At 38.4% G+C, this 27458-nt stretch overlaps 1 protein-coding gene across 12 annotated transcripts in view; it reads left to right on the top strand.

Moving 5' to 3' along the window:
- The window catches only part of LIN54 (lin-54 DREAM MuvB core complex component), an 81124-nt gene that overhangs the window by 50910 nt on the left and 2756 nt on the right, over positions 1-27458 (top strand). For 9 of the 12 annotated variants that reach the window (XM_048212016.2, XM_026509841.4, XM_044388129.3 and 6 more), the window contains 8 exons: positions 12665-12881; positions 17662-17735; positions 17878-18075; positions 19442-19533; positions 20299-20370; positions 21373-21475; positions 21628-21765; positions 25237-25439. In XM_048212016.2, the coding sequence (XP_048067973.1) occupies positions 12665-12881; positions 17662-17735; positions 17878-18075; positions 19442-19533; positions 20299-20370; positions 21373-21475; positions 21628-21765; positions 25237-25439 (1097 nt within the window). The remainder of the gene's footprint in view (positions 1-12664; positions 12882-17661; positions 17736-17877; positions 18076-19441; positions 19534-20298; positions 20371-21372; positions 21476-21627; positions 21766-25236; positions 25440-27458) is intronic. The other 3 variants (XM_057309706.1, XM_048212018.2, XM_026509842.4) reach the window with 1 other exon arrangement.

Here is a 27458-nt window from a genome sequence, read left to right as displayed (position 1 = left end):
CATCCGTGAGCTAAGGTTTTGTATGGGTATGAATTAGAGTGGATGTCATCCACAAGAGTGAAGGACTAGAGCTGAAATAGATATAGTGTATGTGTGGGGCACTAAGACAACTATTCTGATCAGAATTAGTAATGCTTTGGAGGGAATGGAGAACATATAAAGATAAGGTTAGATTATGGATAATTTTCAAAACAAAGCAAATTTAGGCTTAATTTTGTCATTAAATGGAGATTCATGGAATGTTTCTGAGGCAACAAGAACTAAAGAATTAAAGTGAAGTTTGCAAAATAATTAACAGTGTCTCTGGTGGCAGGTAGAGGCTAGTCATAAGGATGATTGAATTTGTTTTGCAAATATCCAGGCAGGAAGTGATATGAGCAATGACAATATCAAAAAGTTGAGTTAGAACAGTTTGGGGACAGAGATTTCAGAAGTTGATAGCTTTTGCTTTTGCTGTGAAGCTCTTACATATTTGAGTTGGAGGTGATCATGGTGGTAATAAGTACAATTTGAAGTGAAGGGTGTCTGTTTTCCTGATAAACTTTGATATAGATTGTTGTAAGATTAATAAGAGTTGGAGTTGAGATGATTATAAGTTATAGGTTCCATTGGGATTCTGTTGGCTAAAGCTTTATTTTGTTTTTAGCTCCTTATACCAGTACCCATTAGCCAGGTTATAGGAGCAGAAGGAATAAATGACTGAGAATTTATTCTCTTTTCTGTTATATTGGTTTTGTTTTATGCTCTTATGATTATGTTGATTGAATACCTGTGGGGTCCTGTGGCCATATTATTAACACCTTTTACTATAGAAACTTTTTTTTTAAAGATTTTATTTATTTATTTGTCAGAGAAAGAGCACAAGCAGGGGGAGCAGCAGGCGGGGGAGAAGCAGACTCCCTTCTGAGCAGGGAGCCTGAAGTGGGACTCGATCTCAAGACCCTGGGATCATGACCTGAGCCGCAGGCAGCTGCTTAACTCACTGAACCACCCAGGTGCCCCTTTACTATAGAGACTTTAAATTAAATTTTTTTAAGATGTATTTATTTACTTCAGAGAGAAAGAGCATGAGCAAGCTGGCGGGGGAGGGGCAGAGGGAGAGGAAAAGAGACTTAAGCAGACTCCATGCTAAGTGCGGAGCCCAACACAGGGCTTGATCTCAGGACCCTGAGATCACAACCTGAGCTAAAACCAAGAGTCAGACGCTTAACTGACTGTGCCACCCAGGCGCCCCTAAAATTAAATAGTAAAAGTCTAAAAATATTAAAAAGTTAGGATAGTATAATTAATCCCCGTGTACATGTACCCTTTATCCAACTTTGGAATTACCGTCTTTACCTTATTTTCATCTATAACCTCCTCCGACTTTTTTTTTTTTTAAGTAAATCATGTCATTTCATCTGTAGGTATTTCTTTATGTATATAACAGGGACACTTTTTTTTAACTTACCTACATTCCTTTAATGCCATTAAATACCTAGTTAATTTGCATTTCCCTAATCATATTTATTTTTACACTGTTTGAATTTGGGATCAGATAAGTTTGTGAATGATCACTATTTCTCTTAGTTTTTTCATCTTCCTTTTTTTTCTCTTGCCCTTTAAAAAAAAAATTGGGTTGTTTATATTCTATAGTTTTTCATAGACTGGTTGCATTCTTGTGGCGCTGTTTAGCTTCAGTAATTTGGAATGGAACCCAGATGGCTCCTGTATCTTTAGACTTTACACATTTTACAGATACTTTCTCCCAGTGTGTGGCTTATCTTTTATACTCTTAGCAGTATCCTTTGCAGAGCAGAAATTTGTAATTTTAATGAAGTTTGGCTTACCAGTTTTTTCTTTCATGGATTGTGCTTTTGGTAGTGCATCTAAAAACTCATCACCAAACCCAAGGTAAACTAAATTTTCTCCTGTGTTATCTCCCAGGAGTTGTATTGTTTCATAATTTTAGTTTTAGTTCTGAGTCCATATGAAAGGTGTCTGTGTTGAGATACACTTTTTTGTATGTGGATGTCCTATTGCTCTAGCACAATTTATTGAAAACAGTATCTCTGTTGAATTATTTTTGCTCCTTTGTCGGAGATCAGTTGATCATGTTTATGTGAGTCTGTTTCTGTGCTCTCCTGTTTAATCAATCATTTTTAGTCTTTGCCACTCTAATTGATTAAAAGATCTCACATAGATTTATATTTTATTTTATTTATTTATTTTTTAAAGATTTTATTTATTTATTTGACAGAGAGCCAGCCAGCAAAAGAGGGAACACAAGCAGGGGGACTGGGAGAGGAAGAAGCAGGCTCCCAGTGGAGCAGGGAGCCCGATGTGGGGCTCGATCCCAGGATCCTAGGATCACACCCTGAGCCAAAGGCAGATGCTTAACGACTGAGCCACCCAGGCACCCCAAGATTTATATTTTAAAAAATTACCCACGTCTTTATGTCTTCTGCACTCCTCTTCTATGAACTTTGGTGCCCTATGTTTTCTCGTAAGAGTTTTTTAGTATTAGATCTGAAATTTAGATCATGGATCCCTTTTGTGTTAATTTTTGTATATGATGTTGGGAAAGGAGTCATTGTCAGTCTTCTGCATGTGGATATCCAGTTTTCCTGGTACCATTTGTCTTTTCCGCATCGAGTGGTCTTGGCACCCTGGTTAAAAATCATTTGACCGTATATGTGCAGGCTTCTTTGTGGACTCTATTCCGTTTCATTGGTCTGTGTGTCTGGCTTTATGCCAGTATTGGTTTTGTTTTTTGGGTTGTTTTTTTTTTTTAGATTAAATCTTTGATCTATTTGAAATTTATTACACAGAATGAGTTATAGGGATCCAGCTTTTTTTCTTCAGACCAAATAGCTAATTCATTTATTGAATAGCTCACCATTCTCGGTTATTTGAGATGCCAACTTTCATCATGAAGTATTCTATATATAGGTTATTTTTCTTTAATTCTCCAAATAGTTCAAAATTATTTTTGTTATAATACCAAATTTAATAATTTGAAACTTGCTTTACAACATAATATCTAAGATTCACCTCTGTCATAATCTATAGCTATAGTTAATTTTCATTGTTCTGTAATTTTTTTTCCTTTTTTCCCCCTTTTTGTTATTGAAGTATAGTTTGTTTTTTTTTAAAGATTTTTTATTTATTTATTTGCTAGAGAGAGAGGCAGCGAGAGGGAACACAAGCAGGGGGAGTGGGAGAGGGAGAAGCAGGCTTCCCGCTGAGCAGGGAGCCCGATACGGGGCTCCATCCCAGAAGGCTGGGATCATGACCTGAGCCGAAGGCAGACGCTTAATGACTGAGCCACCTAGGCACCCCTGAAGTATAATTAACATACAGCGTGATATTAGTTTAGATGTGCAATATAATGATACAACAATTCTGTACATTATTCAGTGCTCATCACGATTAAGTGTGCTCTTAATCCTCTTTATTTCACCCATCCTCCCACCCACCTCCCCTCTGGCAACCACCAACTTGTTCTTTGTATTTAAGAGTGGTTTTTGTCTCTTTTTTTCTTTGTTCATTTCTTTGTTGAATAGGTTCTTTTATCTATTCTTGTGATCTTTAGTACCTACTCCTAGGCCAGTCCCATACTATTTTATTTATCCTATCTTGACAATGTTTTAATCTTCAGTAGGGCCGGTTTCTGATTTGTATAAGGCTGATGCTTATAAAGCAGGTTGTCTAATTTTGCCTGTTACAGTCATTTGACCCTTTCTTTGAATGCTTCCATGGATACTAATATATTTCAATTACTCATCCTGTCACTGTAATTCATAACTATAAATAAAACATAAGTTGGGTTAATATCTGTGAAAAAATAGCAAAAGAATGCCTTGCAGCTATTTCATAATATTTCACCAGTCAAAAAAACAGTGCTGAAAGTTCTGGTATTCATTTCAAGGTTTCACTCTGTCATTAGTCATATAATATATATAATATTTATCTCTTATTTTCTCATTTGTCTCTTAGTCAAACATTTTAAAGCTTGCAAATTTGCTTCTTGGTAGGTTTTTTTATTTAAATAACCTGAAGTTTGGTAATTAGGGTAATGTAAACAGTTTTTCCATGATGATAAGCTCTGTAAACATGCTGTCACAAATTTTTAAAGACCATATTAATATGGGGGTGCCTGGGTGGCTCAGTCACTTGAACGTCTGACTCTTGGTTTCATCTCAGGTCACCATCTCATGGGTCGTGGGATTGAGCCCCACATTGGGCCCCGTGTTCAGCAGGGAGTTTTCTTGAAGATTCTCCCCTTCTGCCCCTCCCCCAACTCACATGTGTGTGAGCTCTTCTTTTTTCTCTCTTTCTAAAATAAATAAATCTTTTTTAAAAACCATATTAATATGGAACCCTACAAATTCCTGATTTCAAACTATATTACAAACCCATAGTAATTAAAACAGTATGGTATTGGCATAAACACAGATACACAGATCGGTGGCACAGAATAGAAAGCTTAGACATAAACCCACACATATATGGTCAATTAATTTATGACAAAGGAGCCAAAAATGTAGAATGGGAGAAAAATACTTATTGTAGTAAAATGGTTTAGGAAAACTGGATAGCTACATACAAAAGAATGAAACTGCTATTATCTTACAGCATATACAAGAATAAACTCAAAATAGATTAAAGCTGTAAACATAAGACCTGAAACCACGTAACTCCTAGAAGAAAATAACAGGGGTCTTTGACATCAGTCTTGGCAATGATTTTTTGGATTTGACACCAAAAGCAAAGGCAACAAAAACAAAAGTAAGTGGGACTACATCAAACTAAAAAGCACAATAAAGAAAACCATCAACACAATGGAAAGGTGACCTATGAAATGGGAGAAAATATTTGCAAATCATGTATCTGATAAAGGGTAATACTGAAAACATATAAAGAACTCATGCAACTCAATGGAGAAAAACCAAACAATCCAATTAAAAAATGGGCGGAGGAACTGAATAGATGTTTTTTCCAAAGACGACATACAGATGGCCAACAGGTACATGAAAAGATGCTCAGCATGACTAATCACCTGGGAAATGCAAATTAAAACCACAATGAGATGTTACCTTATACACGTTAGAATGGCTATTAGCAAAGACAGTGTGGGTGAGGAAGTCAAGGGAACACTAGTGCACTGTTGGTGGTAATGTAAATTGGCGTAGCCATTATGGAAAACAATATGGAGGTTCCCCCCAAAATTGAAAATAGAACTCCACCATATAATCCAGTAATTTCACTTCTGGGTATTTATCTGAAGGAAGTAGGATCACCATCTTGAAAATATGTCTGCACTCTGATGTTTTTTGCAGCGTTATTTGCAATAGCCAAGACATAAAAACAACCCAAGTGTCCACTGACAGATGAATGGATAAAGAAGATGTGAGATATACACACACACACACACATATGTGTGTGTGTGTGTATATATATATATATATATGTGTGTGTGTCATATATATATAATGGAATAGTATTTGGCCATTAAAAAGAAGAATAAAATCTTGCCGTTTGCCACACCATGAAAACCTTGAGGGCATTATGCTAAATGAAGTAAGTCAGACACAGAAAGACAAAACTGTGATCTTACTTATACATGGACTTAAAAAAGAAAAAGAAAAATGAACTCATAGATACAGAGAACAGATTGGTGTTTGCTGTGGGGTGGGGTTGGTGGTGGGTGAAATGGGTGAAGGTGATCAAAATGTACAAAGTTCCAGTTATAAAATAAATAAGTTCTGGGAATGTAATGTACAGCATGATGACTTTAGTTAACGATACTGTAGTGTGTATTTGAAAGTTGCTAAGAGAGTAGGTCTCAGAAGTTCTCATCACAAGAAGTACTTCATTATGTCCAGTGATGGATGCTAACTTGTGGTAATCGTTGTGGTAATCAGTTTGCAATATATACATATATGGGGGCACCTGGGTGGCTCAGTTGGTTAAGCATCTGCCTTCGGCTCAGATCATGATCCCATGGTCCTGGGATTGAGCCCTCCATCAGGTTCCCTGCTCAGAGGGAGTCTGCTTCTCCCTCAGCCTGCTGTTCTCCCTGCTTGTGCTCTCTCTCTCTTTTTCAAATAAATAAATAAAATATTTAAAATATATATATATATTAATTTTTCATATGTATTTTATGTATATATATATATTTTCATATATATATGAGATCATTGTGTAGACCTAAAAACTAATATAATGTTATATGTCAACTGTATTTTAATAAAAAAGGAAAACATAAGCTCTTTCCTCTTTTAAAAGTATGCCAAAATTAGCTGCCATTTAATTTACCTAGATTCAGAATGAGTCTTAAGTCATGTTCTATGTAGAAATATACACGAATTGCTATTTTAAGAGATTTCACAAATATTTATGGTGCAGGTTGCTTAGGATTCATTATGTCTGCTCTACCATTCTTTATTACAACTTCTTGTGAAAAGCTATTTCCTACAGGGTGTCTTTACATGATACCATCTGCCTTTCTCTTGGCACCAATATATTTTTTTAAAAAAAGAAAAATCCGCCCCTCCCCCAATGCTATGGTTAAGTAAGTTTGAGAAACACCATATACCATATCCATCTAGGAAATTTATAGTGGTCATTAACATATAGTAAGGGTTCTGAGAAGGCTCTTGTTTAACTTTGTTTACCTTAGGGTTTCATAAATTAATTTGGCAGAGTAGGCTGTTTCATGTAATATCTATATCTAATCCTGAAGAGCTAATGTTTAATGAAACCAATACACTTTAGTAAATACTGCCCAATTAGCTTTAAGGAAAATATTGTTCTGATTTTTAGTAGATTAAACAGAGGCCATCTTAATATCTGTTTGAAACAGCACAACTTATGCAGCTGTCTCAAAGTGCTATATAGATTTCATTTAGTGGTAGTGTTCTCCCTTGTACCATAGAGAAACAAAGGTATATAAAGAAGCATTAGGTTACTTGCCAAAATACACACATGATTGACACTAACTGGAACCAAAGCCCATATTGTCCAAACAATGATTTCTAAGCAATATTGACAAACAGAACCAAATATGGAACCCTACAAACTCATTGTTCTTGGGAGCCTTTTCTCTCCCTCTCTCTCCCCCTCCCTTTCTCCCTCCCTCCAACTTCACCAAACAATAAGAATCCTCATTTGCAGAACTAGAAGAGTGTTTTCTTCCCTTTTAGGTAAACTTCAGTTAAGCAAGGACTTTTGCCATTTGCTAATTGGGAAATAATGTTCAAAGAAATTTATTTTAAACACATAATTAGGGGTGCCTGGGCAGCTCAGTCATTAAGCGTCTGCCTTCGGCTCAGGGTGTGATTTCAGGGTTCTGGGATCGAGCCCCACATCGGGCTCCCTGCTCTGCTGGGAGCCTGCTTCTTCCTCTCCCACTCCCCCTGCTTGTGTTCCCTCTTTCGCTGGCTGTCTTTCTGTCAAATAAATAAATAAAATCTTTAATAAAAAATAAAAATAAATTTAAATAAATAAACACATGATTAGGGTATTAATCTGTAAATGGAAATAGCTTAGGAAAGGGGTGCCTGGGTGGGTGGCTCAGTCAGTTTTAAGTGTCTGCCTTCAGCTCGGGTCATGATCCCAGAGTCCCAGGACATGCCACCCATCAGGCTTCCCACCCAGTGGGGAGTCTGCTTCTCCCTCTGACCCTCCCCCCCTCATGCTGTTTCTCACTCTCTCTCTCAAATAAATAAATAAAATCTTTACCAAAAAAAAAAAAAAGAAAGAAATAGTTTAGGAAATAATACAAATAGAATCATTCAAGTCCATGTATTTGAGGGAAGCCCTTAATGTGTGTTAAATGTTGCTATTTTGAATTTAAATTAAGATAGTTGCTTTTTAACCCAGCTGTCAAGGATGTTAGGAAATAGAGATAACCTGAAAAAAAATTTTTAATTAAATTTTTTTTTTTTTTTTTTTTTTTGAGAGAGAGCATGTGCAGCCGGGGAACAGGGCAGAGGGAGAGAGAGAGAATCCCAAGCAGGCTCCACACCCAGGAGAGAGCCCCACATGATCCCCCAACCCTGAGATCATGACCTGAGCCGAAATCAAGAGTCAGATCCTTAACCAGCTGAGCCACCCAGGTGCCCCAAGAGATACCTGAAGATTTTTATTGAATGCATATTAACCGTTTTTCTGGTAATACGGTGTATTCAGAGAGGCGTTCATATGGAGTTTCTTAGACTACATCAGGGAAGAGACCAACTTGTGCATTCTCAAGGAAATTAAGTGTATTCTAATGCCTCTGTCTTTTGCAAAAACAGTAACTGTTACATGTTACCTAGTATTTCAGGTGTTGGGAAAATGCAGTTTAGTCAGTAGTTGTCAAGAGTTGGGGTTGGTAGGAGAGGGTGTGAATATAAAAGGGAGTGCAAGAGAGTTTCTTTGTGGTGATGGAACAATTTTGTATCTTGATGGCAATTTAATTACATGAATCTATACAATCTTTAGTATACATCCCCAAAAAATGCATTAAAAAACTGGGGAGATCTGAATAAGTTCTGTCTTGTAGTTAATAGTATTGTACCAATTTCCTGGTTTTGATACTATTTTATGGTGATGTAAGACGTTATTCTGTTGGGGAAAGTATACATGGGAACTCTGTATTCGTTTTGTAACTTTTTGTGAGTCTAAAATTGTTTTAAAATAAAAACATTTAAATAATGTGTTTATACTTCTATTCAGCATACTGATTTAAAAAAAATACTTTCAGTGTTTCTTAGAGGCAAATATACAACTTTAGTTCTTAAGGGAGTTCTTGAGGACTGGAGATACTATTTACTTTTATTTTGTCATTTAATAACTATTCATTAAGCATGTACAGCTGGAGGCATTTTGATGTCCTACTTAAAAGAATGGGCTTTGGAGTTGGATCTGGTCAAATCCTGGCTCTGCTACATTTTAGCTTTGTGACCTTGGGGAAGTTTCGTAATCTCTCCGAGCTTCAGTTTCTCCCATCTGTAATGGGCATAATGATGATACAAACAGCAGCTCACATTTATTGTTATAATATGTAATTAGTTATTATTTGTACTTCATATAATTTAACTCATTTAATCCTTATAGCAATCTGTTAAGAAAGGTATTATTTTCACATTTTCAGTTGAGAAAACTTAGGCACAGAGAAGTTTAATTACTTGCACAAGGTCATACAACAAGGAATGTTGTACCCTAGATTAAAACCCTGGCAGGTGGTATTTTTTTTTTTAAGATTTTATTTATTTATTCGACAGAGACAGAGACAGCCAGCGAGAGAGGGAACACAAGCAGGGGGAGTGGGAGAGGAAGAAGCAGGCTCATAGCGGAGGAGCCTGATGTGGGACTCGATCCCATAACGCTGGGATCATGCCCTGAGCCGAAGGCAGACGCTTAACCGCTGTGCCACCCAGGCGCCCCATGGCAGGTGGTATTTTCTGTTTTTGATGATGCGGAACTAGCTTTTTGCAGACCAACTGTCTCACCAAAAACAACTAAAAATCAGAAAAAAATATATTTTAAAAATCTGTTTGAAGTCATTGGAGACCTAGTAAGGGAGTCAGGACCCCAGAGGCCACATTCATGAAGTAAAGGGAATCCTAGAGAAGTCAGCCTCATGTTCACTGTAACACTTCTCAGGGCATTTGCTGATTTGTAAGTTGTGGCTGAAAGACTGAGGTGATGAGCAGAAAGTGGCTACAGAAAAGTTAAGGAGCTGAGTGGATCTGTCAGTCTTACAGATCTCATGAACAAAAATTTGAAGTCAGGCCCGAAGGAAGCCTGTAAAGACCCAATTCCTAGTTGGGGCCACTATATAGGGGAAGAGTGAACCAGAAATAGACAGGGCCTCTGGAGGATTGAAGCTCTGCTTCAGATCAGCTCAATTTGTGATTGGTTTAGGAAAATCTGCCCCTGCTTTTAAATGCCTGCCAGAAGCCAAAGTAAATTTTCTCTGGAGGAATATAACATCATTCAGAGCCTCAAATTATGCTTAATTTTTCATAAACAATGTCTGGCATTTAGTCAGAAATCATCAGGCACATGAGGCAACCAGACAAAATTATTCAAAACCAAGAAATGTAGGTAATGGAGTTATCAGACTTAGACTTTTAAAATAGCTACGATTAATATATTCAGGAATTTATTTAACAAGGTGAAGAATTTCAACAGAGAGTTAGAAACTTATAAGAATGAATCTGATGAACCAGAGCCTGGTGTAACATTGTGCATCAAGTATGCTTCGATTGAAAAAAAAGAAAAAAAGAATCAGATGAATATTTTCAAACTGGAAACTTAAAACAGAGATAAAGAGTTTAATAGATGAGTTTATCAATAAAGTAGATAAAGGACTGGACATTTTTTGAGAAATAAAATGGAGAGACTTCCTCATTAGCAGACCCATACTTAAGGAAATCCTCAAGTGAGTTCTTTAGGCAGAAGGAAAATGATCCTAAATCATCTGTGCTTCGAAGCAGGAAAACACAGGAAGAACAGAAAGGGTAAATTTGTGGGTGCCTTTAAATGAGTGTTTTGTGGAGGTAAAATTACATGTAGAATTAGAATAGTTAACCATAGTGCAAAGATGGGGCAAGAGTAAATGGGGTCAGTGTTCTATGGTTCTTTCATTTCCTGGGTGATGGGTGAAGTACTAATTTAATTCCTACTTTGTACGTCGTCATCTCTAGGGTGACCAGTAAAAGATTAGTAACATAATGTATAATAAAAAGCTAATATGGGGAGGGGGAATGAAATAATAAAATATTTAACCCAAAAGAAGGTAAGAAAGGAGAGAAAAAAGAAACAGAAGAGGACCGGTGGTTCAAAAAGGAAACAGTACAATGGTGGATTTAAATCCAGATCTTTAAATAACTATGTTCTTTTTTTTTTTTTTTAAGATTTTATTTATTTATTTAACACAGATAGAGACAGCCAGCGAGAGAGGGAACACAAGCAGAGGGAGTGGGAGAGGAAGAAGCAGGCTCATAGCGGAGGAGCCTGATGTGGGGCTCGATCCCATAACGCCGGGATCACGCCCTGAGCCGAAGGCAGACGCTTAACCGCTGTGCCACCCAGGCGCCCCTAAATAACTATGTTCTATATATAACTATACAAGATGTAGACAGACACATACTGATTTAAAAATACAGTCAGATCTTATTTTTGTTTTAAAGACCCAATTATATACATCTCGTAAGAGTTGTAGCTTGAAGCTTAGGATGCAGGAAAGTTGAAAGTAAAGAGACGGAAAAAGGTGTGCTCTGCAAACTTCACTAAACCAGCCCCTGTACTCGTGCCATGATATACCTAGCTCATAATGTGGCTGCTAGATTTAAATCAGATCATCTTATTTAGAGTTTTAAAAGCACTGTCCCTCATACATACTAGTACCCGATAAATTTACTATGCTTGAGGCCCCTTGTTTAGGATAGTATTTTTTTCTAGGAGCTGTGATAGGAAGGGCTATGTCTCTTGCATCCCTGTATATTTTTGTCTCATGCTTGCTTGATTTTTCAATAGCTTCCATATGTAAACATTTTATCCCTTTTCTTAAGCTTTATGTTTTCATTTAACCCATGACTGTTGCGGCTGTTGTCTCTTATCTTTGTTTTAAATCTGTTTGGTGGTGCCCCTGCCCGGTGATAAGATGTGAATCATTTTATGCTGAAGTAATCTCCTTTGACTATTGCCTGTATTCCTCTCTCTCTTTTTTTCTGAGCTCTTATGAAAATGTTCAGATTCTTAAGAATTATTCTTTCATAAATTATTATTCACATAATATAGATTTCCTCCATCATGTCAGTTGTCTTAAAGCATGAGGGCTCTTTGAAGAATAGGTGGGGATGTAATTCTTTATAAAATAATACCGCAGAACCGGTTGAGAATCTGGTCTGGACCTTTGCTTTGGAGAAGAACCCATTGTATGTTGGTTAAACATCAAGTGAAAACATCTTGAAAGACTTCAGTTCTGCCTCTGATGTTTCATTTAGCTTTTTGGGAAGTCACATTGCTGTTTATCAGAATAAAGGAAAGGATTCAAAATTATTAAAATGATTATATTGACTCAAGTTTCAATCTCCCCAAATTAGTTTCCTTAGACAACCAAAATTGGGGTAATTTTGGACCAAATTTGGCCCCTTAAACCCATATGTTAGTGGGTACATTTTTATCTGCAGATACAATTGAATCGACTAGACTTAATGAGGGTATAAGATGGACTTTTCTTTTGGGTTTCTTTCTTTTTTAGAAGATGTAAAAATGAAATTTGTCCTAGTTAATTTGGTGGGTAGCAATAAAGCCAAGTGTCTGCATCGCCTTCTCTGTGTTGAATATGAGGCTTAATTCTGGGAGTTTTAAAATGATTCTTTACTCATAGATATTAACAAAACTGAGTAAGTTCTTGTAACTTAAGTAATAATTTCTTCATAGCAAGTCATCTGACCTGGATTCTCAAGGAAGTAACCACTAGAGATGGAAGGTAGAACTCATTAATTTTGGTTTCACTCCTGTATTCATTACTATTCTTTTCATTTCTCTTTGAACAGGTTGTTCCTTGCAACAGCTTTTGATGAAATACAGGAACATACTTTTTTACTTGAGCGATTGTCATAAGTTAAAAGGGTAGGAAAGTTAAACCCCAGATTAACGACAGCCGTGTTGTATTGTTTACTAGGCAGTGAAATCAGCTGTGCAGACCATCACTGTTGGAGGCGTGAGCACATCACAGTTTAAGACAATTATTCCTCTGGCAACTGCTCCCAATGTCCAGCAGATTCAAGTGCCTGGAAGCAAGTTTCATTATGTCCGACTTGTTACTGCCACCACAGCCAGTAGCTCAAGCCAGCCAGTTAGTCAGAATCCCAGTACAAACACTCAACCTCTCCAGCAAGGTTAGTAACCATTTTTTAAAAACAGTAATTGATTCTTTGAACATTATTGAAGAACATTGGTCCTTTTCTTGCTGAAATCCTGATTAAGAATGGCATTTCAGCTGAGAGTACGCATCAGCAACTATTGCAGAAGACAGCAAAATAGAGTCCTAGTTGTGTATGAATACAGTCTTTCCCTCTGCCGGAAGTGGGTGCGCAGTGTACTCTACTACCAGACCGGCAGCGTCGTGCATCACTTTGGGGGGAGCCATTATATTGCTCGTTTATAAGCCTGTCATTGGTCTGAGTGGGACAAATTTAGATGAAACGGAATTATCTTATTTTCTAAACTGTGAAGCTGCTTGGTAGGGTTTGGATCAGCTGAAATGACTGGTAGGCAAGGTCTAAGAACCTGATACTACTTTCATCCTTTACTCATTTTGAATCTGTAATTGCTAATAAAAAGCAATTAAAATATTCTGTTATTTTGCCTAGTTGTACTTTTCCTGGGGGGTATTTCTGCTTATAAACCTTCCATTTTCTGTTTGTGTTTAACCCTTCCTCTCACCTGGTACATATACACAGACACACACAACCACTCTCCATGTTTATCTGCTTGTGAGAAGTTGAATGGTGTGAAAGGATCAGGACAGTTTACAGTTTGGGTCAAATTTTTTTTGTCTTAGAAGACTGCTGCCTATCCCTTCAATGTCAAAAAGCAATTGATGGCAAGTAAATGATTTATTATTTACTGGATGTAAATAGAGGAATTAAAGACCACTTGTTTGCTTCTTCATACTTACTAAGGGATCAGAGGGTTGGAGCTATCTATTGCTGATCGCTTGTTCACCTGAGGGAAACTGTCGAAGAGAAAACCAATTTATTTTTTTAAGTTGGGAGAAACTAGAGGATACGTGAGGGAAATAGTATTTTAGTATGTATTCTATTAAAATTAGACCTATCAAGTAATTATATTTTCTAATCCCTTTTTAAACTGATTTTAGAAGAAAATCTTTTATTATGGTGTTCTTAATGAAAGGAAAATGAAACTTGCGTAGTGCTAAGGGAGCCAAATTTTATATTCTCTCAGTACTTGAACTTAGCAGGTCACTAAAAGAGGTGCTGCAAATGTGGTTTACTCAGATGGTGATCATGATATAAAGCAGCCGTTAGGTACCGTTGGTTATATTTTATGTGTGTGTGTTGGTATGTGTACCGTATGCTGAGACCCATTTCCAGTGTAATGTTTATACTAATTTCCTTTTCAATAATAAGCCTTTGGTACAAGTAGAAAAGACGCTGAAGATCCAGGAAGAGTGGAGGAATAGGTTGGACAGTTCATAATTCTAGTGTATTTATTGGTACCTTCTTTTCCAAGTTTATATCTGTCTGTCTGCCTCTCTCTACCGCTATATGCTCTCTGCCTCCTGGAAATCCCTCACACACACACACACACCCCTCCTTCTTTTTCCCTGCGTCTTTCTTTTTTGCTTTCCACTTTCAGCTTTCCCTCTCTGTCCTCCCTTCTGTCTCTCGAACTTCTTCAGTTCTCCCTGTGTCTACCGTCTTCCCACCCACTCAGGTCCACAACCACCTATGTGATTGCCCTTACGTCCACCCGTAGCCTTCTCTGTTTGCTCTCCTATCCCATAAGAGGCCTGGGTATACAAAATATATATTATTTCACAGAAATAATGAATTTATAATTTTTATTAGAGATACATGAAAATAGTTGATCTAGTTCATCGAATGTATTAATATGTCTTTCTAAGGGCTTAATTTCCAATAAGGGATTTCCTTATGCGAAAGGGACTTGGGCTCATCTCGTACATTTCTCACCAAAGCCATACAAAACCAGTATTCACAGGCTCCACCATGTTCATGGCTGGCCGGATAGCAGGCAGCACAGTAGAAAGATCCAGAAGAGTTCATGGTTCAATTCTTTAGAATGTAATCTCCTACCATCTTGGTAAGGAAGTCAATTTAATAAATTAAAAAGCCTTGGATGTATGGTTTCTAAAATTTGGAAGAAGGCTGTTCTAAGAGGATTGTTCAGAATTTCTGTTCAAGACTAAAAAAGAAAAGATTATTCCAGCTTCTGTGAAAATGGCAGTAATAGTAATGTGGGACTATGCTCAAAAGTTGAGGAGGAGGAGAAATACAGACCATTGACGTAGTTATGTAACACCAGTATGTCCCCATTTCCATGGGTAATGTGTAGCATTCTCTTTTCTGACCACTTCGTTTTATATTTTCTTTATTTCCCAGGCTTAGTGAAAACTCAGCATGCAGATGCCAAGCTAATGTAAACCTAGAGTTCTCAAATTTCCTAGCTGTGTGTGTGTGCGCGCACGCATATATGCCCACGTGCGTGGAGACAGTTACCCTTTATTATCCAAATAAAAATTGTCTGCATCTGTCACTTGATGTGACTGAGGGTAGACCACACACTCCTTCCCATCGTTGCAGAGACCACCAGGAAGTTCTTACCTTCTCTGGTTGTTGGAGCCGCTTCAGAACTGCGGCTCAGTGTGCTCATGGAACGATGACCAGCATTCCTCTCCAAGGAGCAAGTGGTGGGGGGGGGGGGGGGTCTGTTCTCCAAGTTCCAAGCAGGAATTCAGGCTTTTAATTCCTTTTACTTCACCTTTTAATTCTTTTTAGTATTGCTGAGACCAGCCTGTGGTGGTTATTACAACTTAACTAAAGCTAAAGCAACTGAAGAGAATCAGAACAGGACATAATTTTAAATCCAGTATCAGATGTCACTGCTCCTATAATTCTGTTCCTACACTCTTGGTACAGCAACTTTATTGAGCTCTAATTCGTGTGTACTATAAAAGTTACCCTCGTTAAGCATACAGTTTAGTGGTTTTTAGTGCATCGGGGGAGATGCAGTCATCACCACTAAAACACTTTCTGGAGGTCTCCCTCTTTCCCCTCTGTCCTCTTGCTGCAGGGTCCCACTCCCTTTTAGGTCAGAATACTGTCTGATGTTCTTCCAGGACTCTCAGCTTTCTGTCTTTAGCCATCAATCCTCCCAGGCGCTTTTATCTAAGGAAGTCTCTTATTGTGCAGAGCAGTTTAGATCCCATTATCTCAACCTCCCTCTTTCAGACCAGGCTCTAGGTCTTTTTGCATAAGTAAAACCGGAAGGGCTATCCTTCCTGTCTTGTTAGTCCCTTTTCTAGACTGTGGAAGTGGCAGTAGGCAGTGTTAAAAAGCGTACAGGTCTAGTGTCAGCCTCTCTCCTGAATTGCATCATAGCTTTTCTCTATGTCAGGGTTCATCTTCCCTTCAAATCTTCTCATCCTGGACGTTTTAGTTCTGGTAGCTGTCATTTTCCAGGTCACTTGAAAGCTTCACGATGACTTACGTCTTCTTCCCTTATACGTGCAGTTTCTGCCATCCACTCGGGTGGTAATTCATGTTCCTTTCACCTCCACCCTGTCTCTTGCAACTGCTCTCTCATGTCTGTCCCCAGCTCTGTCACCCCAAGAAGACCCTCAGTGTGTACACTCTTCTAACTTTCCTTGTTTCGTGCAACTCCATTCTGTTTTGCACGCTGCTACCAAACAGTTTCTTTTTGTGCTATTCCAGTCATATTTCTAATCCTCAGAAACTTCTCATTGCCTACTGAATTAAAACATACAGATGAAATATGCAGATTTCAACCCTGACACTCAAGATCCTGACATTGGGCTTGCCTACTTTCACCCTGGGCTCCAACCAGACTGGTCTGTTCACCAGCATTTTGTGAAATGCTTCGCCGCTTTCCAGCATCAAGCCCCTACTTCTCACGCTCCTGCCTCTGCATGGGATGCCCTGCTCCGGTCTGTGTGCCCTCTCCGCAGCCTGACCGTTGATCAGGACCCATCTCAGACACTGTGCCCTCCACACACCCTTTCGTATTCCCATCCTCTGCCAGTCAGACATACGTTCTGCTTCCCTTGGACTCCGCGGCACTCTCTTTCTTGACCATGTTGATTTTATTGGGTACATGTCTAATCAGCTCTACTTGAGTGTAATCTCTTTGAGCAAATGCCTTGTGGTTTAGCTTCCTTGGAACACAGTCCACAGTGCCATTTATATAGTAATAATGGTTGTAGTAACAATGACGTTAATGGCAACTAACATTTATTGAGCACTTACTGTTTGTTGGATACTGTTCTAATAAATTTTCATGGATTTACATATTTAATCCTTACACCCTGTGAGGGAGGTACTATCCCCATGTTATAGATGGGGATACAGGCAAAGAGAGTTAGAAAGCAGCAGAATTGGGATTTGAGCCTCCAGGGTGAATGACTTAAGAGACCATATTCTTAACCTTCATGCTATGCTGCCTTTCAGTAGGTACCCTGTAAATAATGAATTATGTAAGGATGGTATTCTTCTCTGGTTTCAATACAAACATGGCAATTAGAGTATAGAACAGCATAGTTACTCGAGCTCCTGAGCGGCAGTTTTTTTATTTAAAGGACATTTCAACTGACTAGATTTAGTAGCGCGTGTTTAAATCATCTGAATACAGATCGAAGTATTTTCAGTGACTGTCTTAAGTGACAAACGTTCCCTTGTCAAGCGGATAGACTACAGCTGCTACCTTAGCTCTAAGTTCCCTGGTAGAGGGTTAAAGAATTTTAAAAGGTAACTGTCCTGATTTAAGATTGCTCCAAATGGGGAACAGATGGGATTCTTTAAGGTCTTTTGTGAGGATATCTTGAAAGAACTAAGTATCTTCAATGGTTCAAGCAGTATTTCCTGTAAATAAGTTGTCCTTTCCTCCTTTTTTAAAAAGCAAAGCCTGTGGTGGTTAATACCACTCCCGTGCGGATGTCAGTTCCACTCGTCTCGGCGCAGACTGTCAAGCAGGTGAGTGTCACGGAGCTTCTCCCAGACAGACAGTTCGCTTTTCAAATGGAAAGTGAAGATTCACATTCAGGGGATTCGCACTGAATGGAGAAGCTGTAAAATGTATTCCTGTCACCGTGTATATGCTTTCTTTTTTCCTAAGGTTGTTCCCAAACCCATCAACCCCACTTCACAGATAGTCACCACCAGCCAGCCCCAGCAGCGGCTCATCATGCCTGCCACCCCACTGCCACAGATCCAGCCCAACCTCACCAACCTGCCGCCGGGCACCGTGCTGGCCCCGGCTCCGGGGACAGGGAACGTGGGCTATGCAGTGCTTCCCGCTCAGTATGTTACTCAGGTAGGAGGAAAAAATGGAGTCATTGCATTTCAAAAAGGGTAATTTGGGAGCGCCTGGGTGGCTCAGTCGTTAAGCGTCTGCCTTCGGCTCAGGGCATGATCCCAGGGTCCTGGGATCGAGCCCCACATCGGGCTCCCTGCTCGCTGGGAGCCTGCTTCTTCCTCTCCCACTCCCCCTGCTTGTGTTCCCTCTCTCGCTGGTTGTCTCTCTCTCTGTCAAATAAATAAATAAAATCTTTAAAAAAAAAAATCAAAAAGGGTAATTTGGTCAAAGATGTACAGCCCTATCACATTCTGAAGCTACTGAAAAACATCTGACTTGGTATTAAAATGGCTGTTTCCAAAATCTTAAGATGCTAACGAAAACTTCTGAATTTATCTTTGTGTATCTCTAGCATTCCGAAATACCAGCACAAGTCACATACAAAAGTCAGATACCTGGGAACTGAGAGCAGTTTGGTGAGAGGACAAGACTATGTAGATAGAAGAGGGGAGAAGTTGAAACTAGAGTCGTCAGAGTCCCAGTGCATTTAGAGAGTGCCGTGACACGATCCAGCTCTTCCTCACATATGAGGAGGGTGCCCCGGACTTGCTCCTGGAGAGTGGACTGTGAGATGCATTTCTGGGTGACGCATCTTTAGTGACCTGTCCAGCCACTCTCACCTGGTCATCTTTAGAGACAAAGTCGCATGTCATCCAACTGGCTGGTCAGAGTTAGGAGTGCTGCTCCTAGGAAGCAGATAGAAGTTTTCTTTTTCATGCAAGAATCCAGCAAATTAGCACCATGTTCTAAACTGTTGAATTGATCTCCTCAGATTATAAGAGAAAGAAACAGAAACCTGGGTACTCTAATGAAATGTGCTTTGGAGTATGTTCAATGTGGCTACTGGTTAGAAAATGAGTGTTCCGTATTTTTATCATCAGCATCTCTTTTCTTGTGTAGAAATCAATGTAAAGTAGAAAGTGCCCATGTAATTCTCATTCTCTATAACTTGTAATGTGACGAATGATCGGCATAGTACCTATTTTATCTACAGGTAGACCCATTGCATTGTTTTAACCAATACAAGTTAATACTTGTACTTTTGGAGCATTCGTCTAGAATTTCCTGATCCTGATAGGCTTACTCCTCTGTGAAAGATTTCTCGTATTTGTACCTTGTAGTACTTTAAAATGTTCACGTTGTTTCTACCTCTAGTATTAGTTTGGGTCTTTAAAAGAGCTCCATGAAGTGCTGTGTCTGTGTGAAATTCTCCGTACTCTTTTTCCTATTTTAGTAGATGAATTTGTTTCTTACTGATCATGACATCTGGGAGTATTGTGCGTTTTTGTAAAGATGGTCTAAAATTACCTTTCTTTACGTGTAGCTCCAGCAGTCTTCATATGTGTCTATAGCAAGCAACTCTAACTTTACTGGGACACCTGGTATCCAGACGCAGGCAAGGCTTCCATTCAATGGGTGAGTGTTCTGAAAATACGTAAGTTAAGTTGTTGGATCAGATTCAATGCAGCATTAAATGTATATATTTCACAATACATTTATATGATATTTTTTCCTCAAAGCCATATGAGCATGCCTCTGTAGAACTTTTTATTTTGAGGAGAAGTGACAGGAGCAGTCAGAGAACCCCCAAATGTCTTTTACTTAGATTCATCAATTTTGCCACATATTCTCTGTCTCTTCTTCTCTGTCTCTCTCTCATCCTGAATATGTTTTTAAAAATGATATTAACTAGTTTTTAAATTGTTATGTTAGGTCCTTGCCTCTTTTTGTTGTTGTTCGTTGGTTTTTAAATCTGTGAACCGCTTCCTTTGCAATATTGGTTTAGAGGCAGTGCTTAGTAAATTGCATGGAACCAGTGTGCCTCTCTCCAATTCCAGCCCCATACACTCCTTTTTCCTCACTACAGTTTGTAATTGAATCCCAAAAGTTTTGAGCAGATTTCAGCTTTAGTTCTCTCAGAAGGAAGAGTATTTTTTGTGGAGTGTTCTTTAGAAGCTATTAATAATTTCCTTTTTAAAAAATCCCTATCTTGGCTCTCTACTTCTGTCTTCATCTTACAACTTGCTTTTGAACTTGATGCAGAGGGAACAACATAGCAAACTTTCATTAGAGATGGATACATTCGATAAGCTTTATTTGAGGAGGAATTTACAGAGACTTTGCTCATTTTTAATAGGTATCTTTAATTGATGAAAATGTGTATCTTTTGTGTCTGTGCAGCATAATCCCATCAGAGTCTGCCAGTCGGCCCAGAAAACCCTGTAATTGTACAAAATCGCTGTGTTTGAAACTGTAAGTCTTTTTGCTACTGTTACTTATTTGATACAGCTGAAAATGCTTTTAAAAGCAAATGAGGGGCGCCTGGGTGGCACAGCGGTTAAGCGTCTGCCTTCGGCTCAGGGCGTGATCCCGGCGTTCTGGGATCGAGCCCCACATCAGGCTCCTCCGCTATGAGCCTGCTTCTTCCTCTCCCACTCCCCCTGCTTGTGTTCCCTCTCTCGCTGGCTGTCTCTATCTCTGTCGAATAAATAAATAAAATCTTTAAAAAAAATAAAAAATAAAAGCAAATGAAATTAAAAAGTCCTAACAGACCAGTTTCATAAGTCTAAATATTTAAAGAATTTAAACAAACATGCACGTGAATGTCTGAGAGTAAAAATACTCTCTCATTCATTCACAAAGAAGTACTCTTATAGTTTTTACCATAGATGAGGCACTGGTGGAAGGGGTTAGGGACACAGCAGCGTGAGACAGACATAGTCTCTATCTTCAATAATCATAAATTTGACCTTATTTATAACCTTTATATTTGGCTTCCTAAATGAGGTGATACTCCGAGTAACTTTTAAAATTGTTGGATGATTAATTTGCTTATTAGTTCTGAACCAAGAGATTTGGCCTGCAACAGTGAAGGGAAAAGCATTGGTCATGTAAGGGTAAGTTTAGAATCCCAAGAAGCATGACTGTAGCTCAAGGGAGCCTATTCCACTACTGGAAGATAGCCCATGTTTTCCCTTTTATATGATTTTGAAATAACTTACTTTGAAGATACATAAAATCACGTAGCTTTCGTGTTGACAACAGTTAATCCTGGAACTAAGTTTCTAAACCAAAATTCTAGGAGCCGGTGACTTGAAATTTGAGCCTGTTCACGTGGTCGACAGTCAGTATATATTAACTCTCTAACTGGGTGGCTCCGAGTACATTCTAAATGCTTTTAATCAGATAATTTCTAGTTTTGTTTATTTTAACAATGACTTTTTTATGTGACTTGCACTGATTTTTATATTCCAGATATTGTGATTGCTTTGCAAATGGTGAATTTTGCAACAACTGCAATTGTACTAATTGTTATAATAATTTGGAACATGAAAATGAAAGGCAAAAAGCAATAAAGGTGATTATTTTTTATTTTATTTAATTGACAGAAATTTCCGGTTTCACCTGATTTTTGTAGAACTCAGTTGTTTTACAATGAAAATTAATTCCTCTTGCAGTGTTTAGTGTACTGTGATTGAACTTAAGTTGATATTTGATCTGTTCTGATAGGCATGCCTTGACAGAAATCCAGAAGCTTTTAAGCCTAAGATAGGGAAAGGAAAGGAGGGAGAATCAGATCGACGTCACAGCAAAGGATGTAATTGCAAACGATCAGGATGTCTTAAAAACTACTGTGAATGCTATGAGGTGAGATGCTGGTTGGGGAACATAATCTAACCATTTTTTGCAAATAACTTTGGGAAGGATATATTGTAAAAATTTACCTGAAAACTGGGAAATTGCTCTTGCAGTTTGAAAATGTGCACAGTCGGTGCAAGGACCCTAGTGAGGAAGACCTGGCCTCTCCGGCAAGGTTTCAGAGGAATGATACCTTGGTTTTGTCATTACATAATGCTTTGGGTCTCATTATATGATCTATCGGTTCATAACTTCTTAATCATTATACCTGGAAGTATGCAAATCAGAGCACCAGTTTATTCATTTTTAGTGAAAATAACATCAGAGTGGATTGGAAACTCTAGCAATGGTCCTCAACTGAGGGGCAGTACTACCCACTGCCCTCTGTGGGCTTTTTGAAAATGTATATGGATACAGCATAGCCTGCATTCCAGGGGGCAGTCCTGAAAGTAAAGATTTATCTTGCCTGGAATGCCTGTAGTGTCCTCTTGAAGAGCGCTGCTCTGTGAAAACTCAATTATGTTATGAAGTTTGCTTTCTGAGTCTAAGAATAGGAAAGGAGACATATGGAGTATTGCTGGCTGAGGTTATTGGTCATCATGAAGTGGCTGCATCCATTTTTGCCATTCCACCATCCCACACAACTAGCTGCTTTTATTTATTGGTCAGACATCTTTCCAGGAGAAAATGGTCGGAGCTCTGCTTTGACAGATACTGTTTATTTTTAGATGCTATTTAAATCATCCCCTTCTTGCTATAGACAGTTTATTATTTTTATTTTCAAAGCTTAAATATAATAATCTATTCATGCCCTAGATTAATCCTGTGTTACTGTACTGCTTTCTTGGTGTACCTAAAACTTTCCTCACAGCCTTTTGAGTTGAGTCATTCCTACAGTTAGTTGGCTCTTCTCATCTATTATATTTTCAGTCTTTCAAACTGCCTGTTCAGAGGGATACCTTATTTTTAGTTTTGGCAGAAGCCATAGCCTTGCACTTGGTAAAGTAATCCCAAGGCTGGCATTCTCCCCTCGTAGGGTTTGCTCTGCTTCCAGAGGGTGTTCCTGCCATTCCATGCCCCTTTCATACAAAATGTGTATACTGTATTCTCGGTGTAATGAATTCTTAATTCACAGATTGTAGAAGTCAGGTACTCCTCTCAAGAAGTGTGGTAAGGTAACCTCTTGTCAGTCCTGAAGTCAGTATGAATGAAAATTGCATATAATCAAGAATACTTTGAAAGTCTCTTAAATAAGGTCTTACAGTCCAACATTCAGTTTTTTATTCTGTCTTGGAAAAGATGGACTCTTTTGTTTGAACACCTGATGAAATAGTTGGCGTCTGTTTGTAAACCATAGCGTACAAAATCTGTCCTGAATATGTCAAAAATGTAAGTTATAAACCCAAAGAGACAAAAAGAGAGAAAAGAGAAAAAAAGAGAAAGAAAATGGAAATTGATGTAAAGCTGGGTCAGAAGGGCAAAGCAGCCCTTCCATGCCTGTGGCATTGAACAGTCAGTACATGCGAGGCATGTGAAATGCAAACATACAAGAACCAATAACTTAATTGAATGTGAGAATTAACAGAAGTAGAAGAGGCAGTGCTGTTTGAGATGCGTTAGAAGAGAGAAAGCTGCCCTGTTAGGATAAAATCCTCAACATTCAGGACACACAGTGTCTAAAAACTAATTTGTCATTCTAAAAGCTCAAGAAATGGAAAAACTTGGAATACACTAGACTATGACTGGCAGTAGCCGATTGGCTCACTGTGAATTGGCTGTGATGTTGTCTGACAGTTTGTGTGCAGTTGTGAGTCTTTTGAATTTTATCGGCTTTTTTGCTCCAGTTGGTCTGCATCTGGATAACACATCCATGCTCCTTTCACACACTTCTCAGGGCTTGTTGAGTAGATGAGTGACTGTCCACATTATTTGAATGGCTGTGCCTTATGACCTTTTTTCCTCTCCCTTTTTTAACCACAAAGGAAGTTAAATTAGCAAAGCTAAATGAATACCCTATCATTTTAATTTCTCCTTCCTGAGTTCCTGTTAGATTATTAGTACCTTTCTTAGGGTTCTTCATACTTAATCCAAATTACCATTAGTGGTATGTCTTTTTCCACCTTGATGTCAGAGATTTTGTCTCTTCACCATTAGATACTTAAGTATTGCTGTAGTTAGATTCCCAGACTGGCTCATAGTAAACCAATGAACTCAAAATGTATATCCATTTTTTTTTCCCTTGGTAGAGAGAATTTATTTGTGTATTGTCAGAAAGGAGCAGGATAAATGTGTTCATCATAATATGATTTGTTTATCTTGCCAGGCACTGTGAAAGGGCAGTAAGTATGTTTCTTTAAATTGACATGGGTTCACTGAAGAAAATGCAGCCAACAAAAGATACTCAAATTTACTAGTCTGGGAAATGTAAATGAAAGAACAATGAGATCTCACTTTACCTCTTTCCCCCAGTCAGATTGCTAAATGTTAAAAAATGCTGTAGTATACACTGTTGGAGGGGGGAATATGGGAAAGGCTTTTTACATCACTCGTGAGATGTGAGGTGTTATATAGCCTTTTGAAAAAAGTCTGGCCACATCTATGTACCAGTGAGCCCAATTCTAGAAATCTAGCTCATAGAAATAAAAGCATCAAATATAAAAAAAATCTTTTTATACATTATTTGTGGTACTCAAGAACTGGAAACAAAATAAATGCCCAGCAACAGGCAATCGCATGCCCACATCACTGTGGCACATCCATACGAGGGATTACTGCCGAGCCATTAAATAGAATGAGTTCAGTCTATGCTAGATGACTTGGCGGGGGGCTGCATGAGGTGTAGCATGAGAAAACGAAGATGCAGAAAGTGAGCGTGTGATTTTGTAGAACCACCTAAAAAAAAGACAGACTGATGTATTTGTTAGGTAAGAAAAACACGAGGGCTGTGTTTTTCCTAAAAATGTATGTTTTACATATTTTTACATGCAAGGACACACTAGTTTAATATGGACTATTGAAGGGTTTGGGGAATCTGGGATTCAGGGAGCAAGATTATGGAGATTATCCGTCATGAAAATAGCATCTATGAAATTCCTTTAATGTGATAATTGTGTTTTTGCCTAAGTGGGAAGTCAGTAACATGTTAATGGTGATTTTATTGAGGTGGTTGGATTCCAGATAACTGTTATTTTTTAATATTGTATCATTCATATTCTTTATAAAGAACGTGTTATTCATATCAGGGGGAAAATTTGACATGGAAGGGCTCAGACACATACATTGTGTAGCCACTCTCAGACTTTAGGACATCTGACCTATGCACACATGCAGTTAGCCCATTTAGTATTTGTCAGGAAAAGATGTTTCCATTGTGTCTTATGTCAGTTGACCAGTTATTTCTGTTCTCTACTGATTTGATCACAGAGTCTACTTAATGTTTTCTGGGTTTGATTTGAGACTTTTCTTTTGTAAATCTTTTAGGCAAAAATAATGTGTTCCTCAATATGCAAATGTGTTGGGTGTAAGAATTTTGAAGAAAGCCCAGAAAGAAAGACACTGATGCACTTGGCAGATGCAGCCGAAGTAAGGGTACAGCAACAAACAGCAGCAAAAACGAAGTTATCGTCTCAAATTTCGGACTTGCTTACTAGGCCAACACCAGCTTTGAATAGCGGAGGAGGAAAGTAAGTCAGTATTTTAATCTCCTTATAGTATAATACGAATATTTTGGGTAAAGTTTCTTCTTTTTGGACAAAATTAAGTTCATACTTTTGATTGTTGCAGACCTCTTTTTGTATCTTCTATCTTTAGTTACTTGTAAAGGAATTTGAAGGTAACAGGAAAACCACTGTCAGAAATAGTACATGCTTCTAAAATGCACAGTAATGCATTAATTCACTGTGCTTAATTTAATTGAATTTGTCCCCACTAAGATGAGGTCATTACATAATTTGACAAACTCCTAAGAAAACCACATTTTTATACCTGTTCCTGGTAGTGGTAGTATTCATAATTTTGCACATTTTTACCTTCTCTTGCTTTTTCCTGACCCTTGTAGCACTTTCCCAGTCCTTCTGGAGCACCTTTCACACACCTTATTATCGTAGCCCCTTATTTCACTAGACTGCTGAACTCTGGGGTAGGAAAGCTCCAGCTACACTCTGGCTGAGTCTAAATACCATCTGTGCTCTGTAGTAGTCTGTGAACTCGACAAGCACTCCCTCTCTCTCAGGCTCGGTTTTCTGAATCCCTCCCGTCAGCCTTACCAAGTAGCTATGAAGAGTAAAGCGTTGGTAGCCCAGCGTTTGGCAGGGCCTCATGCAGTAGACTTGATGTGGATTTGTAGTAGAGTTTGGTCGAGGTTAATTCGAGGAATTAAGCAGTAAGCCTTGCAATTGGCTATGTTTAAAATGCTGAAGTTGAAGTGGGCTCTAATGCTTATAGAAATGCTTCTTTAGGGGCACCTGGGTGGCTCAGGTGGTTGAGCGTCTGCCTTCGGCTCAAGTCATGATCTCCAGGTCCTGGGATCAAGCCCCACGTCAGGCTCTCAGCTCAGTGGCAATCTGCTTCTCCCTCTCCCTCTGCGTCTCTCTCAAATGAATAAATAAAATCTTTTAAAAAAAAAAAGAGAAGAAATGCTTCTTTAAAAAAAAAATTTATTTATCTGAGAGAGAGAAAGAGCATGAGTGGGAAGGGCAGAGGGAGAGGGAAAGAGAATTCCAAGCAGACTGTGCTGAGTGTAGAGCCTGACTCGGGACTCGATCTCATGACCATGAGATCACCTGAGCTGAAATCCAGAGTCAGATGCTTAATGGACTGAGACACCCAGGTGCCCCTAGAAATGCTGCTTTTTGTACGAAATATTTCAGATAGTAATTCTGAAGAATTCTTGCAACTGGAATATAATTGAATGGTTATTGACTGGATAAAGTGGAAATGGGTAGACACTTCAACGAGGGCTATAACAAGGGATCCTTTCTGGTCGTCTGCTTTCAATAATCCTTTAGATTATTAAATCTAAATCTCCATATGGAGATTAAAGATACTGCTACACTAAAATAGTTACAATTAATTTTCAACCTGGGAAAAATAAAGTGTAAAAGCACAAAATTATGCACTATATAATCAAAACTAAAAAATTATTAAAAATTTATACTGTCATGTTAATACACTGCTGAGTGGCAAAAATTTGATTTTCCCTTCCTTTCACTTTCTTGTAGTTTCCAAATATTATATAATGAGCACTACTATCTTACAGTGTTACTATTCAATATTAACACTATAACAATATTTTCTAATTTAAAGTGTTTCGTGTTTTGAAGTTTTCTGTACAACTGTAAGCAGCCCAAATCCTGTTACTTTCTCCTGTCATAGCAGATCCTCATTTCAGACTTCATTTGTTTTGCAGTTTCCTTGTCAGTGTTGCGGAGTTGGTGGTTACATTAGGTTGCCTGATTTTGTCTCTGAAGGCTGTAAGAATTGGCTACGTATAGCAAGCCTCAGGATGGATGGCTCTTATTTAATACCTAGTAGTGTAGGTCTTTATGCATGAAACTCCATGCGTAGAACAGCACTTGGTTTCCGCAGTGTTTTGTTTGTTGTAATGGAACAAGGCAAAATTTTGGTGTGCTTTTTTGTTTTTTATGAACAATAAATATGGGACTGTGGGGAAGTGCTGTATTTTTAGTTTTGTCCAGGAAACA

This window comes from Ursus arctos, unplaced genomic scaffold (assembly GCF_023065955.2).
Source record: "Ursus arctos isolate Adak ecotype North America unplaced genomic scaffold, UrsArc2.0 scaffold_9, whole genome shotgun sequence".
In the NCBI taxonomy this organism is placed as follows: domain Eukaryota; kingdom Metazoa; phylum Chordata; class Mammalia; order Carnivora; family Ursidae; genus Ursus; species Ursus arctos.
The sequence above is the reverse complement of the archived record's forward strand: the minus strand, read 5'-3'. Positions and strand labels throughout refer to the sequence as shown.